At 55.0% G+C, this 13,449-nt stretch overlaps 5 protein-coding genes across 5 annotated transcripts; 1 reads left to right on the top strand and 4 right to left on the bottom strand.

The window, feature by feature from the left end:
• Positions 1 to 199: 199 nt before the first annotated feature.
• TRIREDRAFT_120753 (Rad3 protein) lies at positions 200 to 2,973 on the bottom strand (the record flags this gene model as incomplete). Its single annotated transcript, XM_006963378.1, has 1 exon — positions 200 to 2,973. One exon carries the CDS (start codon positions 2,971 to 2,973, stop codon positions 484 to 486), a length of 2,490 nt encoding a protein of 829 aa, XP_006963440.1. The 3' UTR covers positions 200 to 483.
• Positions 2,974 to 3,383: 410 nt separating this feature from the next.
• On the top strand, positions 3,384 to 4,223 carry TRIREDRAFT_76009 (uncharacterized protein). The gene is made up of 3 exons (XM_006963196.1): positions 3,384 to 3,600; positions 3,658 to 3,701; positions 3,875 to 4,223. Exons 1-3 carry the CDS (start codon positions 3,596 to 3,598, stop codon positions 4,192 to 4,194), a joined length of 369 nt encoding a protein of 122 aa, XP_006963258.1. The 5' UTR covers positions 3,384 to 3,595; the 3' UTR covers positions 4,195 to 4,223.
• A 233-nt stretch (positions 4,224 to 4,456) lies between these two features.
• On the bottom strand, positions 4,457 to 5,593 carry psa7 (proteasome subunit alpha 7; the record flags this gene model as incomplete). Its single annotated transcript, XM_006963379.1, has 4 exons — positions 4,457 to 4,787; positions 4,887 to 5,274; positions 5,364 to 5,416; positions 5,544 to 5,593. 4 exons carry the CDS (start codon positions 5,591 to 5,593, stop codon positions 4,457 to 4,459), a joined length of 822 nt encoding a protein of 273 aa, XP_006963441.1.
• A 1,088-nt stretch (positions 5,594 to 6,681) lies between these two features.
• TRIREDRAFT_104994 (uncharacterized protein) lies at positions 6,682 to 8,600 on the bottom strand (the record flags this gene model as incomplete). The annotated part of the gene is made up of 4 exons (XM_006963380.1): positions 6,682 to 7,452; positions 7,540 to 7,659; positions 7,807 to 8,373; positions 8,541 to 8,600. The coding sequence occupies 4 exons, from the start codon at positions 8,598 to 8,600 to the stop codon at positions 6,682 to 6,684; spliced, it is 1,518 nt and encodes a 505-aa protein (XP_006963442.1).
• A 2,000-nt stretch (positions 8,601 to 10,600) lies between these two features.
• Positions 10,601 to 12,706, bottom strand: TRIREDRAFT_76013 (uncharacterized protein; the record flags this gene model as incomplete). The annotated part of the gene is made up of 2 exons (XM_006963381.1): positions 10,601 to 10,633; positions 11,093 to 12,706. 2 exons carry the CDS (start codon positions 12,704 to 12,706, stop codon positions 10,601 to 10,603), a joined length of 1,647 nt encoding a protein of 548 aa, XP_006963443.1.
• Between the last annotated feature and the right edge of the window lie 743 nt (positions 12,707 to 13,449).

Below are 13,449 nucleotides of genomic sequence, written 5' to 3' on the forward strand. Positions count from 1 at the left end.
TTCATCAGCTCAAAAACCCCTCGATCTATCAAAGGCCTCCATTGCCGGTCAACGTACGACTGGCGGTCACGAGGGCGCCCACGGAATGAATGCATAGCATGCATTGCAGCCCCCAAACCACTTGCTAGCACCAGCAGGGCTGTGTTCCAGAAATCTGCATGTTTGTATTGGGCAATGCCCATTATCATCTGATATTGTAATAAAGCCTTATAAACTCGGCAGTGCAAGTACCAGTCTTTCGCATATTTGTGTATAATCCAGGGATAACGCCTTCCACCAAGAAGAAGACCATTGTTGCTTTGCGTCCTTTGCAAAGCCCTCCGATGAGTATATATATGTCCTGTAACGCCTTTGTCCCAGATAAATCATTGATACTGCCGAGCCATCCAATATGAACCGCTGAACCTAAGAATAAGATGGAAAGAAAAGCGTAACCCTGAGAAAGGGAAACGTAGTGATAGAGCCAGAGAGAACGGTCGCCACCTAACCCAAGGCGGCGCGCCTGGCATTCTCTCGCCCAATCTTCTTGAAGAACGCACTGCTCTCCTTCTTCCCCTTCTTCACATTCATCTTCTTGTTTTGCTCAATGTAAGCCATGTCTTGGCCGCCGCTGAGCTCGCCCAAAGTGCCTGCCGTGCGGCGGGCAGCTCCCTTCTTCTTCTTGCGGCCCATTGTTCCGCTGTGGAATAAGTCGTCCGTAATGTCTTCATCGTCCATCGTCTCGTTCTCGACCAGCACCTTCTGCAGCAGCTCGCGGCGCTCGGCAGCGGTCGCAAAGGCCAGGCCTGGCGTCTTCTCAATGTTTGCCAGCTGGGTGATGACCTTGAAGGCGTAGCCCTGATCGACCAAGAAGGCCTGGCGCTTCGACGAAAAATACATTTCCTGAGTGTCTTTGGAGACGAGCGAGTAGAAAAACGCGTTGAAGCCCTCGTCATTTCTGCGCTTGGCTCGAAGAATGCGGCCTAGTCTTTGCGCCTCTTGACGTCGGGAACCGTAATGTGACGAGATTTGGATCAAGCAAGTGGCCTCGGGCAAGTCCAACGACGTGTCTCCGATCTTGGACAGGAACAGGGTGTTGACCTGGGGGTTGTGTTGAAAGTTTTCCAACACTTGCAAGCGTTCCGCCTGGCCGGTTCCGCCGTAGATGAAGGCCTTACCCAGCTTCAACGCATATGCTTTCAGAGCGTACACGTTGTCTGAGAAGACAATGATTTTGTCGCCTCTGGACTCGTGATAGTTAATCAAGTATTGACAAGCCTGAAACTTGCGCGGGTTCATGATGTAGAGGAGATTCTTCTTGCGCGATGGCGCCCGAAGATACTCGTCGTAGAACTCGGTGGGCATGGGGCACCAAACCTCGGCGCACTGAACGCGGGCGATGTGGCCCTGCTTGGACAGCTCCATCCAATTGGCCTCAAAGAGCTTTGGCCCAATGAGAAAGTTCAGATCAGAGATCTTGTCGTCCTCTCTCAGCAGCGTGGCTGTCAAGCCCAGCTTGGAATGCGTCTTGATGGAGGAGGTGACCTTTCGGAAAATGTTGGCGGGCACGACGTGCACCTCGTCCAGAAGCATCAGACCCCATTCTCTCCCGGTGAGGAACTTCATCATCTTCTCGGCATCGTACGATCTGGCCCTGGACTGGGTGACCATGGAGTAGGTGGTGACGATGATGCCGGTGCTTCCCGTGAAGACGCTGTTTTTTGAGTCCGACGTGAAGGCGACAATATCGTCCGGGTTGATGTTGGACCACTTCAGGAACTCGTTTCGCCATTGCACCACGGACATGGAACTCGTGCACAGCACAATGACACCCTTCTTGATCGTGCACGCTGCGGTAATGCCGACCAGCGTCTTTCCAGCGCCGCAGGGCAGCACGATCAGGCCGCTCTTGGCACGTCCGTTTCCAAACATCTTGCTCAGGCTCTTCTCCTGATATGGACGGATCTGAGTACCAGGCTTAAGATCAATATCCAGCGTCGCATTAACTTCATCCCGGCGGAAGTCGTACTCTTCGAGGACCGGAAATCCGAGGTTGAGACATTCCTTCTGCACCGTCTCAACGTCTTTATCGGCAATCTCAAAGGCGTGCGTCACCTCTTGATCGTCGTCATCCTCCTCGCCGAGGCGAGGCCCTATTTCACTTGCCGGCAGGGCTGACTGGCCATCGCTCGACGGGTCGCCGTTGGCTGGCTGCAGTCCATTCGCCTGCTTGGCTCCTGCAGCATTCTTCGTACCGGGGATGACGAGGCTGCCGAGCTTGGGCGCGGCTGACGTAGTAATTTCTTCCGTTCCTTGAACGCGGAGAGGGCCAATCTTGGGATTCTTGAGCAGCATCTGCAGCATGTTGGGATCCGGGCTCTCGACGTAGTACTTGGTGTTCTTCAAGACGAGCTTGACCTTGCCGTAGCTCTGGGTGCAGCTCTCAATGAAGGACTGAATCTCCTCCGGCAGCGGCGTCTTGAGAAAGCGGTCAAGAGTGTTGATGATGTCCTTGGGCGACAGACCGACAGAGACCGCGGCATAGAGACTGTGCGTGGTGAGGGCATATTCATGCATAAACGTCGGCCGAGACAGGGGTTCGGCAATGGTGATGAGGAAGTCTTGCGCCTGCTCCGCCAGCGGATTGAAGCTCTCCAAGATGATTCTCCCCTTCTGAGGATCGATCCAGAGTGGACGGTTCCTGTGGTCCTTCTTGAGCTCGAGGTACGAGAAGTCGTTGTTGCCAAAGATGTGCGGGAGCGGCTCCCGGATGTGGTGCTTCTTCTGATATCGCCCCAGCGAGAAGCGATCTATGTTCTTGTCGATTTCCTGCTCCAGCTCCTCGTCGACGGGCGCGTCGTCGTCTTCCGCCACTTCATCGCCACTGTCAATGCTGCGGGGAGTCGTGCCCCCTGGCGTCGATATGCGCGAGGACCGGCCAGCCTTGACTCCTCCCTGCGTGGCGCTGGTGCCTGCTTTTCGCTTCGGAGGCATCGTGAGAGTATGATTAATGTGAATATGTGAAGAATTACGGAGACGTTGTCTGCGAAAAGCAGCCGCTGGTGAGTTCAAGAGAGCGGCACGTCGTAGCTGTGAAGAGAGCGAGGGTTGTAGAGCAAGGCAAGGCAAACGACTGGGAAGGCTGAGAAGAAGTTGAAGAGATGGTGAAGTTTAACGGCTTGTCACCGGGAATCACAGATGACCTCGAAGGCTGAGGATTCAATGCTGACTAAGGAATGGTGACAAACTCGCCGCTATGTAGACGCGCCACAGAAGACTCAAGGAGATCAGACGGGTCCGATAAGATAAGCCTTTTCGAGGCGGGTAAATCAGCAGCTTGAGGTAAGGTAATCAGGGGAGGCCAATCGAATGCACTTAAACAGCCCCCGCCAACAGCACTTGATCGAAGACCGACTTCAAGACCGGAAGAAGATGCACCACGATCTTTACTAACATCTGAGTACATGAAAAGAGACGAATTCTAAATCTTGCTGCCTTCTTCAACTTGCTTGAGTACCTATACACACGTTCACTTCAAAACGAGACGCTGCCTCAGCCGGTGTGCCTGTACCTACAGCCTCTACAGCTTCTACGACTTCCACGTCCTTCTCTCACGATGTGGTACGCACCCAGACGCGCAACCCCAACGACGCTCCCAAGCTGACCAGACGTCAATAGCAAACACATTCTCAACGCCCAAGTCGCCATTCGGTCACCATGCTGTACGTCATCTCCAGATACAAACCCCCAAACCCCAAAACAGCCCGAACCCTCAACCTCATCCCCTCCCACGATCCAACTTCCTACTCCTCCTCCCCCTTACGAACCATCTCTCGCATTCCACGACTCCCCCAATCCTAACACAAAAAAACTCCATTAACACCAAATAACAAAGGCCGGAAATGGTTCGACTGCGCCGAATGCCACGCAGAGCAAGAGTCCCACCCCCTCCTCCAAAGCTTCGAAATGACGTTTGCCTGCAAAAAGTGCAAAAAGGCCTTCCGCAAGGACGCCCAGGAGTTTGACGAGAGCGACGAGTACTGCCCCCACTGCGACAACCACTTCGTCATCGAGGCCAAGACGCCCAAGGCCGCGCTCACCATCGAGGGCGAGGACGTCCGCATGAACAACAAGCTGCTCAAGGACGAGAGGGTCCGGCAGGATGGCCGGAGGACCATTTTCGATCCGACGCCGGATGCTGACAAGCTCGGTTAGGCAATGGAAATTGGTGATATAGTTGGGAGACACGGAGTGTGTATATATTAGCGTGTGCATATACGCATGGCCTTGTCTGGAGAGTACATGTAACGGCGTTGCAGGGCATCACATTGATGGGAGTTTCTTTCTTTTCTTTACTTTGTCTCATCTGCTGTTCTTGTATACGTTGATACAGCGAGAGCAACATTAAACTCGCGCTCTAATTTGCATTCCATAGGTAAAATACCATTCATCATTCTTGGTCTCTCTCTCATCTTCTCTATTCAGCAGCAGAGTCATCGCCGCTCCTCGTCAGAATGGCAGCGCTTCCAGTGCCCGGCGTTCGTCCCGTCTTCTTCCTGGCAGCCTCCTCCTGCTTCTCCTGCTCAATCTCCTTGACATAGCCCTCAATCTCGTCCGTCGGCAGCAGCTCCATATGCGCGCCAGGCGCCATGAGGGCAATCTCAATGTTCTTCGCGCCGGTCTGCACCACCTCGAGGAGCGACTTGATTGCTAGCCGAATGGTCGTCTCCCGGTCCATGTCCTCCTTGTAGTTTCGCTCCAGGAATTCTCGAACCGTCTTGCTGGAGCGGCCAATAGCATTCGCCTTCCTGTAGTCGGGGGGGATTAAACGTAGTTAGCCACCATGACAAGACCAAAATCGAGCCACCCATGATACAAGAAGAGAGGAGGGGGGGAAGAGGCCTCACCAAGCTGAGTAGATGCCAGAAGGCTCAGTCTGATACAACCTCGGCACCTTGCTCCCGTTGTCAAACCCAACCACCAGGGTGCTGATGCCAAACGGCCGCACGCCTCCGGCCTGGGTGTAGCGCTGCTGCACGCCGGCGACGTATTTGGTAATGTACTCGATCGTGACGGGGTCCTCCACCGACAGCCGGTGCGACTGGGCCTCTAACCGCGCCTTGTCGACCAGGATTCGGGCGTCTGCGTTGAGGCCGGCAAAGGCCAGCGCGACGTGGTGGTCCAGTACCTGGATCTTGGACGGCGTGATCCTCGTGTCCTGGAGCTTCATGGCGGACCGCTTCTCGCATCCCAGCACCACGACGTCCTTGCCCTTGACGCCAACTGCGCATGTTCCTGTTTTCGGGGGAAGAGAGAGAAAGGGTCAGTTCGATGTTGGGGGAGGGGAGGAGAGCAGATGGGGTTCGGGCTTGTCGAAGACGGACCTCTCTTGACAGCTTCGCCGGCATATTCAACCTGGAAAACGTGTCCGTCGGGGCTAGAAATAACGTCAGATCGAGGGAGTCGTTATGGAATGAATCGGCCGCAGCAGCACGTACCTGAAGACTATAGCACAACAACAATGTCAGTAACAACAGCACATCAGATATCGAGGTCAGCCAGACTGATGCGGAATGAACATACCCGACAGAGCTCTGTCGTAACCAGACGCCATGGTTCTTGACTATTGCGGATGAAAGCCACACACTCTCTAGGGTACAAATTCAATCCAAGCGGCACGCCAATGCTATGAGGTGAGAAAGCTGTTGGTGTTGAAGTTGTTTTTGTTCTGCCGCTTCAACGTTGATAATTGGGGGGGTTTGTTTGCGATATGCTGGTCTGGCTGCAGCGGAGCTTCGTCAGAGTGGCAGCCTACCTCACTAACCAGAGCAATGGCGGGACACTTGCCAGAAAGGCTGGAGCTGCGCCTGGCCTGGAGCTTCCCTGTGGCTGTGGCGTGTGGGCAGTCCGGACGGAGAAACGTGATGGCGGGGGCCGGGCGAGGTACGTACATACTCGCAATCACATGACGTGCGTGCTCTGCTGAGGACTCACTTACACGACAACTAATCCTAACACGATAGTCAGATCGAGCAATTCTGAGTATGATATGGGACACAGAGAATGCTCATGTCAAGCATGAGGTCTTTACTACTCATGCAGTGTATGTAATTTACATAGCATACCCTGTCCGCCAGCCAGCACCCACCGTAACTACCTACCTAAGCCATCTAGGTATGTCCGCACTGTCTTTCGAGGCAAACTCGCCTTGCTCGCCAACAACCTCACATTTCTTCCACACTGTGTCACCGTATACCACCTGCAGCGCTATTCTTAGCCACGACTTACAGAGCCATCACCGGTCTTACCAAGACGCAGGCGTCACCAAGAAAAAGAAAAAAAAAGGAGAGATGGACAGGATATATAATATTCGTAGTATGAAAGCTATTGTACAAATTGTTGGTTTCTGCTCCTTCTCTTATTTTTGCCAAATTCCACTTCCTCAAGAAGATGCCTTGCGTCTCTGTTGTCCTCCTCCCGCACTATATCCTTGTCCTTTCTCCGCAGCAGACCAGCTGCCTGCAATATAATGGTCTATCAGATCTATCACAAATTGGTTTCAAAGGGCTCCTATTGCCGCTGCTATACAAGTTCTTCATCACGGAAAATATTATCGTTGTTTTCTTTCCTCCTCTTCCCAAAGTCTGACAATCCTTTGTCACTCGCCCCCTATTTTGTCAACACATACTCACACGTTCTTGATTAGAACTTGGCCACTTCGGACCACTTGTGCGACTGCAGGACACTAGTCACAGCCTGTGCCTTTGCCCACAGCCTCTTCTTGAAGCCGTCTAGCCAGAGAATTTCAAGCACGCCATCCTGCGAAGCGGCATTAACCTCCCGATAAAAGTCCAGGGCAACCGTCATCGGTCCCAGGAGCAAGTCTGGCTGGACAGTCAAGTCAAGCGCCGAATCCAGCCCTCGACAGATGTTAGCCGCCAGCTCTCGCCCGTCTTGGTAGTGAGTCGGGTCAATCTGCAGGTTTGGGGGAAGCTCCGGCCACGGGGCAGGGTAGGCATCGACAACTGGCTGGAAGAAGGCCATGTAGATGTGCTCGATGCAGCGGTGGAAGGGAATCATGGCCATCCAGTAGTACACAAACATCAGGCTGGTGACTCCGTCCCTGAATGTGTACGCGTTGGCAAAGGGAATGGCGCCGCCGGGGCTCCGGAGCTCCTCAGCCCAGAACGGGTAAGGGTGCTCCTCCGTTCCCCTATAAGCCTCCTGCAACCACTGGCGAAACTGGCCGTTCACGACGAGGCAGTGATGGAGGAGTTCTTGGGCTCGCGTTCGGCGGGCAAGTGTTGCATCGAGAAGCAGAATTCGGTCGACCTGCTCGAAAAGTGCGGGAAGCTGGAGGATAATATCAAACAAGTGATCGAGGGTCGACTTTGGATGCTGTTCCCATGGCAGCGTCGTCCACTCCAGTCTCCTCAAGAAGGTGTCCCGTCGGCTCAGGAGAGCAATGCTCATCTAGCGTCCACCATGTTAGGGTCCGGGGGCAAACAAGGCAGGGAGAAGATGGAACCCGATTCGGGAACGCGATCGAGGTAAACTTACAGCCACGGGGCGATACACCCTCACAAAGAAGTGATGGTTCGGAAAGGAGGCGAAGTAGTGCGGACCCAGTCGTGTCATCTGCTCGGGTGTGAGCCTCCATGACGCGCCCGAGGAGTCGTGCTGGTGTAAGTCATCTTCGGTTAGCTCGACCGGACGGCATCAGAAGGAGGGGAGGGATGGAAGCAAAGATGGAAACCTCCGAGCGAAACGGGCGAAGAGGACAACCATCACGGGGAAAAGTCCCCGAACACACAGAGCAAAGCTTACCTCGAAAAGAAACGCGCAGTAGCTCTCTGTCGAGTCATGCTCAGCATTGGTGGCCTTTTGGCGCACGAAACATTGCGCATTCATACCAAAGGAATCGTCCGCCACCGGCAGCAACTCAGCCGCCGTGTAGGGAGGAAACTGTATGGCACTCAACAGTCCCGTGGGCGATGCATCGTTGCCGTCGCCGCCGGCCGGTACTTCGAGTCTCGCCATGTTATGCAGGCTCGTCTGCAGCGCCGTGATGAGCGCTGGGAATCCGGCTCCCCCTTGGCCGCCGGACGACAGTCGAACATAGTCGTCCCATGCGGAGGTCAGTGGTGCCAGGGGCTGAAACAGAGGAGAGCTGCTAAAGACGCTGCTGCTTCTGCTGCTCTCTGGCTCGTCCGCCTTGACGCTCGGGCTGGGGCTCGCTTTGGGCTTCTTGGAAGGCGTCGTCTTCTTTGGGTGCGAGGCGACACGGCCTTTGTTCTCCGGCGTGCCGGTGATGAAGACTCGCTCTCTCTCGTAACCCTCGCAAGTTCTGCCGCTGCTGATGCAGTTTTGGCAAAATGGTCGTTCGTTGCTACACTATTCACTCGTCGTGTTAGTTGTTGCCCATGTTGTGTGTGTCTCTCCGTCTTGACTGTCTCTTCTCTCTTATTCTCCTTCTCCTCTTTTCACTTCCATCATCTTCATCCCCTATTTTGCACAAGTCCGGAATACAAGCAGAGAAAACAAAAGACGAAAGTACACACCTTGACTCGACGCCTGCGGCACGTCTCGCACCCCTTATACTTGCCAGGAACACCAACCATATCGTCAATGTTCGCGACCGCGTATAGAATCCGGGTTTATGGATATACGTGTATATATGCGCGGTGGCAATGCTTAAGTGACTGCCTTAGTCTGTGTGGGCGCGTGTAAGAGTGGAAATGGGCCTATGCGTGTCAAAAGTCCGTCGGTATAGACGCGCGTGTGCGTCAGTCTGTGAATGAATGTCCAGCCTTTGTGGGGGGGCAAAACGGCGCTTGTTTCTTCAAGCCTTTTCCGGGAAAAGAAAGTAAGAAAGAGAGACGTGAAACGAGGCGAAAGAGAAATCGTCCAGTTTGGGATTCTCACAAATAAGCTGTTTGGTCGGTTGCCGTCTGTCAAACCTGGCCCGCAGTTCGTTGCTCCTCTTGCCACCGCTTATCCTCTTTGCATCATGTTCGGGACGGTCTTATACTTGTTTGTGGAAGGGAGAGCAATGAGGACCGGCGTTAGCTATAGGCCTCCTGGACAAGCATGTCGTGGGTACACGGGAGCCATTCCGGCTAACAAGGTACGGAGGTTGGTCGATGGGGGAGCAAAAGGTAAGGGTCGGAACATTATACGGAGACGAGGCAAGGAACAGGCCCAAGTCGGGCCAGAACCACATGGCAGCAAGCGTCCCATACTGGAGGGGCAAAAGAATGGGAAAATAAAAATGGAATGGATGCTCCCCACACGAGATATGTCCAATCTCGAGCGCCAAACGACCTGTCGACGTTTGACTCTGGGACGGATTGGGAGACACACAACTCCGCCTTTCGTCAAGGGCCGTTGCGAGTGGATTGTGGATTGGTGGCTTTCCGCACCAAGGCCCGGCAACCACCGAAGCACAAACATACGAACGTCGACCAGGCGTCCGGCGAATGGGAAGGCTGAGATGGCCCGTCTCGGCCTCAGCCCCACGGACGACCATGAGGTGCAAGGCTTACACCAACCCATTGCCGGCCGGTTCAGGGATCAGGGGCTCCGAGGCCTCTTGGGACGCCGTCTCTCGGTCCTGCTCTTAGACTCGTCTGCCTTATTCTCTGCGTCTGTATTGACCCTTTTCCCTCCCCCTTCTGGTGCTCCAAGCAGGGCAACTTCCGTGGGAAAAAGCAGGTCTTCGTCCGCCCGGCATGACGCTAGGACGGGCAGCCCTCTCTGCTGCAGTCCCACCATCTTCTTTCTGGCACTAAGTTTCGTAGGGCTGACGCGGAGGGCCAGCTGTACTCCTGGTTGGCTGGCCCACCGATACGGCTGAGCGCTGTCGCCCAAGACGTCGTGTGTCAGCGACCAGACGTCTGGACAAGGCGCGGGCTGCCATTGGCCGGCTCTCTGAAATGACAGGAATATGACCTATGAGAAGCATCGGTGGGATCTGTTGAGCTGTGGCCTCCCGGGACGCATTCGTGCCTCTTTGGGCTCTCGTGTGGCTCCCTCGACCTGTCCGCCGCTCACCCTGCCCGGCAATCTGATAGGTCGTCCAGGGGGGGGGGCCCTAGCCGTCAAAAAACCCCCCCCCCCAGGAACCATCCGAGGTCCAGCAGCCTCGCCAAAGCCGGTCGCGCGATAGTACTCGTAATGCCTGTAAGTCAAGTACGGATGGAAACAAACAAGTCTTGCAAACAACCCACAACCCACTCGACAGACCGCCGGGGGAAGAGGACACACAGCGCGACAAATAGGAGAACTTGCAAAATATTACTTCTCACGGTGCTCTTGTTGCGGACCAGTTCTTCCTTGCTCGCGTCTGGCCGTCTGCAGAATCCCGGTGTCGGCCGATACGGAGCCAGATCGGGAAATGGCGCCATGCTCAAACGAGTTACAAGATGTGAGCAGTATGCCTAAGGGGATCCAGGGGGGGGAGAATAACCCTCCCACGCACGAAGCCGTCCGCATCTGCCATGACTTACATACATGCAAAAGGCCCAAATGGGAGCCTGCACTTAGAGCCGACCGCCCAAAGGCACCGTCATTACTATCGCATCCCCGCCGCCACCGCTTGCTGCTCGGTCCAAGACCCCGGTCAGATGTATTTGTACGGATTCATAATGCCATTCTGCCATCAGCCATTGTCAGTTGTCAGCCCTATCGCTTCGCAATGGGTGTAGAGCTTTGCATAAGGTGCATCGAAAGGGGAAGAGGATGCATATGCGCGGGTGAGCGTGAGCGCAAGTATGTGAGTGATGATGCGTGCATGAGTGGAAGGTGTGTGCATGTGCGCTCGGGCGCGGGGAGGAGGAGGATTCTGCAACCACCAAATGGCGCCCTCCTTACAACGGACATGTGATAGGCAAGTGTGCCATCAAGGGCCGCCATGGCCATCGGAGGGTCAGAGCAATCAGATCATGCAGGAGAAGGTTCCGGTGGATAGGATAGGCGAGAAGACAAGCTTGAAGCAGAAGCAGAGGTTGAAACAGGCACCAGGGTTGGGCAGCATACGACAGCCGTCAAACGACAGCTAGACATGGGAGGGGGGGATGCTGCAAAGATGCGGAAATGGCGAGGGGTGACTTACCGGATCATAGAGATTCTTAATCTGCTTCATCAGACCAATCACCGTGTCGTTCCGGCTATACTGCACAAACTTCTTCTTGGCCAGGCCCAGCCCATGTTCGGCGCTGATGCTACCGTTGCGCTTCGCGATCCATTCATACACAAAGGGCTCCAAAGCCTCCTCGACCTTGGCGTCATATCGTCTTACGGCCACATTGAGATGCAGGTTGGAGTCGCCCATATGGCCGTAGCCCACCACTGCGCTCACCGGATGCTCCTCGGATTCGCCGATCAGGCCGAGCTTCTCCATGCGCGCCTTGACGTCCTCGACCAGCAAGTACATCTCGGCCAGCGGGATCGAGACGTCGTACTTGTAGACTCCACCGCCGTGGCCAATGCATTCCGTGATGCTCTCGCGCCAGCTCCACAGCGCCTTGGCCTGCGACTCGCCCTGGGCGAGGACGCCGTCGACGACGATCTCCTTGGTCAGCACGTCCTCGAGGAACTTTTCCAGCTTCTCGTAGTCGTGGTCGCCGTTGGAGCCACTGGTCTCGATGAGGCAGTAAAAGGGGTGCTCGCCCTCGAGCGGCCGGTCCTCACCCTTGATCTGGTGCACAATCTCCTGACTGCGGGAGTCCATGAGCTCAAAGGCAGAAAGGATCTCGCCCAACTGCTTCTTCGCCTCCCGGAAGGCCAGCTGTGCCTTTTCGTACGACTCCAGGCCAAAGAAGGCCACGTTGACGGCAGCCGAGCGCTGCGGGCACTGGATGACCAGCTTGGTGATGATGCCAATGGTGCCCTCGCCGCCGATGAAGAGCTGCTTCAGGTCGTAGCCCGTGTTGTTCTTGCGCAGGGCACACAGGTCGTTCATGACGGTGCCGTCCGGCAGCACGGCCTCCATCCCCAGGACATTGCCGTGCAGGCTCCCGTAGCGCAGCAGTCGCAGGCCGCCAGCGTTAGTAGCCACATTTCCACCCACTTGGCACGATCCCTTGGCTCCTAGGTCGAGAGGAAAGATGTATCCCCTTTCAGCGAGGTACTGATCGGCCACCTCCAGAATGACTCCGGCATCCAACACGAGGGAGCCGCTGACATCGTCGAAGGAATGGATCTGGTTCATGCGACTCATGTTGATGATGATTTCGTCGAAAATAGGCACCGAGCCCCCAACAAGCCCCGTGTTGCCACCCTGCGGCACCACGGCCAGCTTCCGCTCGTTGCAGTACTTGAGGATCTGGCTGACCTCGTCGGTCGATGCCGGCTTGAGCACCAGCCGACTCTGTCCTCGGTACTTGTGCATCCAGTCCTCGTTGAAGGGCTTGAGGTCGTCCTCCGCCGCTGCATTGGCGCCGTCAATCACGGCATGCTCTCCTCCCAGCAGCTTCTTGAAGTGCGCGACATCCTCTGCGGTCAGTGTTGCAAATCTAGCATCCCTCTTGAGGCCCGGGTACGTCTCGGACGTGAGCTTTGCCAGATGCTGCACTGCAGGTGATCGCGCCAGCAATCTGGGAGCCGAAGTCGCAAGGCAGCGAACAGGCGCAATTGAAGCGCGAGGCGCAAGGCTGGCGCTGCCAATGGCAGCAATTCGCCTGCTGGGCGCCCGCAGAGCCTGCGAGAGCCTCGTTCGTGCCACCATGTTCTGCCAGAGGGGAGGGGAAATGCGTTGTCGTGAGGCAAGGAGGGAAGAAAAAAGAGGGAAAAAAGAAGAGTGAGCGAGAGAGCGGAAGTTGAAGCTTCCCGTTCGTTAGCACCTTCGATCGGCTGTCGATTTCCGGGTAGGCAAGAGCCGGACTGAGCTTACCATAATTTTTCTCCTTCGCTTGATAGGTTACAGCCAAGTATTTCCTGCTTATATACGCGCCATTATCTCGCAATTAGGCGTCGATTTGAGATGGCACTAAGACGCCCTTGGCTTAATTCTCAATTGCTTCTTGGGCAATCAGATGATTCAAACGCTCTTGAGCTGCAGATGCCTCGATCCTCGAGTGGACCAATTCGCCTCCGAATACGGAACCCTGCACATCGCCAACCAACAGATTCGATATGCGAAGGACCAATCGAAACACAAGAAACAACGACAGACGACTTCAGGTTGATGGATAGAGACTGACTGCCAATTAGTTTGGTTACCTAGGTACCTAGTATCTAACGTTGTGGTACAATTAATTCAACGTGAGGAACTGACTACTATAAGATTGTGTCCAATTTTTTATCCGCTCAGCTCCATCACCAAACAAATAAGAGACCAAGAAAAGAAAAGGAAGAAAAGGTTAGAAAGAGTAATAACACCATTGCATGCATCGGGGGTACCAAGTGAAAACACCGCTGCCTCTCCAACCAGTATCCAGACGACATAGGAGACAGGAACTCCGCGTAACG

The sequence above is a fragment of the Trichoderma reesei genome (assembly GCF_000167675.1).
Source record: "Trichoderma reesei QM6a unplaced genomic scaffold TRIREscaffold_4, whole genome shotgun sequence".
Taxonomy (NCBI): Eukaryota; Fungi; Ascomycota; class Sordariomycetes; order Hypocreales; family Hypocreaceae; genus Trichoderma; species Trichoderma reesei.